Genomic DNA, 3,256 nt, shown 5'->3' with positions numbered 1-3,256 from the left:
TGGTCTGCAGTGTGTCACGTGATGTAAAAACATCACATATATCTTACCTAGGAACAACAAGAGCTGCAGACTCACTCTGCCTTCATGGAAACATGAATCAGCTCTAACCTGTGAGTTATCTGTGCAGGTGAAATGTTCGTTGGGTTTTTATGTGTTTAATCAAACAGGCATCTGAGTTGTTCAGTTTGTTTTGAAGTGTAAATGTCATGTCCTTTTCCTCTCAGTTGCTCTCTAATGTCTCAGCTAATTTCCAGAATGCAGATTTAGAAAGAGGGATGACCTTCACTTTGTGTACAGTGCCAGCTTGTGTGTTTCTCTTCATTAACGGCACAATGCTGTTTACTCTGATGAGTAAACCTGTTTTTTGTGAAACCTGTCGTTACATTCTCCTGTATAACCTCCTTTTTGCTGACACTGTACAGTTGGCAGTGTGTCAGGTTCTGTTTCTACTTACTGTTTGTAACATTAGACTAACATATCCTGKATGTGGTACTATTACAACAATCGCTAACATCACAAATGTCATCTCTCCACTAACACTAGTGCTGATGTCTCTGGAGAGATATGTAGCTGTGTGCTACCCACTGAGGCACGCTATGATCATCATCATCAGAAACACAAGAGTGGCAATTGCTGTACTCTGGGCTCTCGGTGCACTCCACAATCTTATTCGTATCATTTTGATGTTAGATTTCCCTTTTGAAGAGCTGAAAAGYCTCCAGATGACTAGTTTCTGTTCTGACTTTGCCATGATGCTGGGCTCCATGTCTAATGATTATGATACAGCCTTCACATCTGTTTTGTTTGTTTCATCGGGTACAGTAATTGTTTTTTCATTTATTAGTGTTATGATAGCTGCCAGGTCAGCCTCCACAAACAAAGCTTTAGCCCTGAAGGCTCGTAACACACTGCTGTTGCATCTGGTGCAACTGGCACTCAGTCTGACCTCAACTGTTTATAACCCAATGCTCATAATGCTCWCAAAAATTGTATCAAGGGTTATCTTTGTGCGATTGCATAAATTTTTGTATGTATTAATCATTTTGTTTCCCAGATGTTTGAGTTCTCTTATTTATGGTCTTAAAGATCAGACCATCAGACCCGTTCTCCTGCAGCACTTATGTTTTCGATTGAATGTCAACAGTGTTGCAGCCAGTGACTGAGAGGTTTCGTCTAGGTTGAAGCCTTCAGAAGTCATTGACTGATCATGAAGACACTGATGCAATTATATTTACATCTTTTAGGTTTGCTTATGTCTTCAATCAGCAAATGCTANTGTTACAGCTGGTCTAGCAGTAATTTCCTCCTATACTGGAGTTGTACTAGCAGCTAGATCAGCTTCTACAGACAAAGTATCGGCCCTTAAAGCTCGTAAGACACTGCTGTTGCATCTGGTGCAGCTTGGCCTCAGTCTGTCCTCAACCGTTTACTACCCATTGCTCATCGCTCTTGCAACAAATGTAACAAGAATAGTGTTTGTAGGTGTTCAGAATGTTTTCTATGTGATTATCATCATCTTACCCAGATGTCTGACTTCACTCATTTATGGTCTCAGAGATCAGACTATCAGACCTGTTCTACTGTACAATCTATGTGGTCGACTGAAAATCTCCATTAAACCAGGTCTAGCCTGAGAAGTTGGGCTTTGGTTGATGTTTTCATGAGTTAGCTGGCTCTATTTGCTGAGTTCATAAGAGACTTGTGATCATCTGTCAAAGAAACCTACATCAGTATTATTAAACCTGACCTGAATTAAGTTAAAATGTTTTTAACTAGAAGTATACTATTGATATAGAAGACTTATCATCAGTGATTTTGTTTCAACAATAATTTTTTTATTCAAGTTTTTGTATTTTATGTTTTGGGTCAAAATTATTTTACATGAGAAGTAAGTTCGACTTGTAGACTTGABTGACAGACCTGTATAAATATTGCAATAAAAGTGCAGTGTAAAGGCTAAAAAGCCCCTGTATTTATTTATTGCTTGCAAATGCACAATTATATTCTTATTTTTGAAATTTAAAAAGAAACAAAGCCTAGTTGAAATATAAACTGCTACAGCATCAATTTAATGGCCAAAATATACATTGGAATAACATTGCACAAGTAATTGTACTACTTCTTTGATTTTGATTTGATTTCTTACCAGAAATCTCTTGAATGTTTTATTCTTGTGCTGCATTCAGGCCAAATACAATTTGAGCATTAGCCATGTCTTGTTTACATGCACAGTCTATATTGAACACGCATCTAGGGCTGTTGAAGAGTACTGCAACACGTTTTGAAGCAGTTTGTGCATCTGGTACTGCAAGTTTTCAGATTTTGAGAATTTCACATGCATATAGTACATCTAAAGAGGCACATTCTGAAGTTGAAAATCAGATTTTGCAGCTGGACGCAGAGCATCAACCAATCAAAGAGACTCTGCTATGTGACATAGTGGCATATTTTTCACAGATTTTCCAATGGGACCGAAGGACTTAAGGCTCCAGAATGCTGCTGCTGAAATCTGGCCAAACTGTCACAGTTTCATGACGAAAATTGCGTCATCATGTTCGCATTGTCAATGTTTCAGCACTTCTTGTAGCAACCCGTGGGTTGAACTTTTTCCCTCCGCATGCAAACTATTGTACGATTGGTCGGAATTCTGTGGGCGYGTTTGTTTTTGCGGAAACAGAACACAACTGAAATGTTTATAATTTGTGCACTGCGCTTCCACGATCTGTTTATTTGTTTATATGGAAGCATCGCATTTTTCTGCATCATGGATACATTTGAGGAGCAGCAGGCCGAGGCAGTCTGAAAACAATTAATCTCAAGCGTCATATAAAGATGCACAGATGGCAAAAAACTCCTGGATGGAGATAGTGAGATCATTGTCCACAGAGGAGACGATTTGTAGGAAAGTGTGGTGATGTCTCAGAGACCAATTTGTGAAAGCAAAACGGAGGATTCATGGGCGAAGTGGGGATTCCGGTAGAACTAAACCTTCTCCTGCTCTGTACACAGCCCTGCAGTGGTGGGACGTCATGTGAAGCACCGGGAGACCGCAACAAATATGTCCACCAACTTTTCACAGGCTGAGGGAAAGCACACCACCGTCTACTCTATGAWAATGCTGTCTGTTGCTGTGTCATGAATTATAACCAAATGTGTGTGTGTATTTATRTATATATATATATACACTCACCGGCCACTTTATTAGGTACACCTGTCCAACTGCTCGTTAACACTTAATTTCTAATCAGCCAATCAC

The 3,256-nt window shown here is 39.4% G+C and overlaps 1 protein-coding gene across 1 annotated transcript; it reads left to right on the top strand.

The window, feature by feature from the left end:
- The first annotated feature begins 267 nt into the window (after positions 1 to 267).
- LOC106532098 (olfactory receptor 8A1-like) lies at positions 268 to 1,634 on the top strand. The gene is made up of 2 exons (XM_014028090.1): positions 268 to 811; positions 1,283 to 1,634. Exons 1-2 carry the CDS (start codon positions 276 to 278, stop codon positions 1,632 to 1,634), a joined length of 888 nt encoding a protein of 295 aa, XP_013883544.1. The 5' UTR covers positions 268 to 275.
- The last annotated feature ends 1,622 nt before the right edge of the window (positions 1,635 to 3,256 follow it).

The sequence above is a fragment of the Austrofundulus limnaeus genome, unplaced genomic scaffold (genome assembly GCF_001266775.1).
Source record: "Austrofundulus limnaeus strain Quisiro unplaced genomic scaffold, Austrofundulus_limnaeus-1.0 Scaffold718, whole genome shotgun sequence".
NCBI lineage: Eukaryota > Metazoa > Chordata > Actinopteri > Cyprinodontiformes > Rivulidae > Austrofundulus > Austrofundulus limnaeus.
The sequence above is the reverse complement of the archived record's forward strand: the minus strand, read 5'-3'. Positions and strand labels throughout refer to the sequence as shown.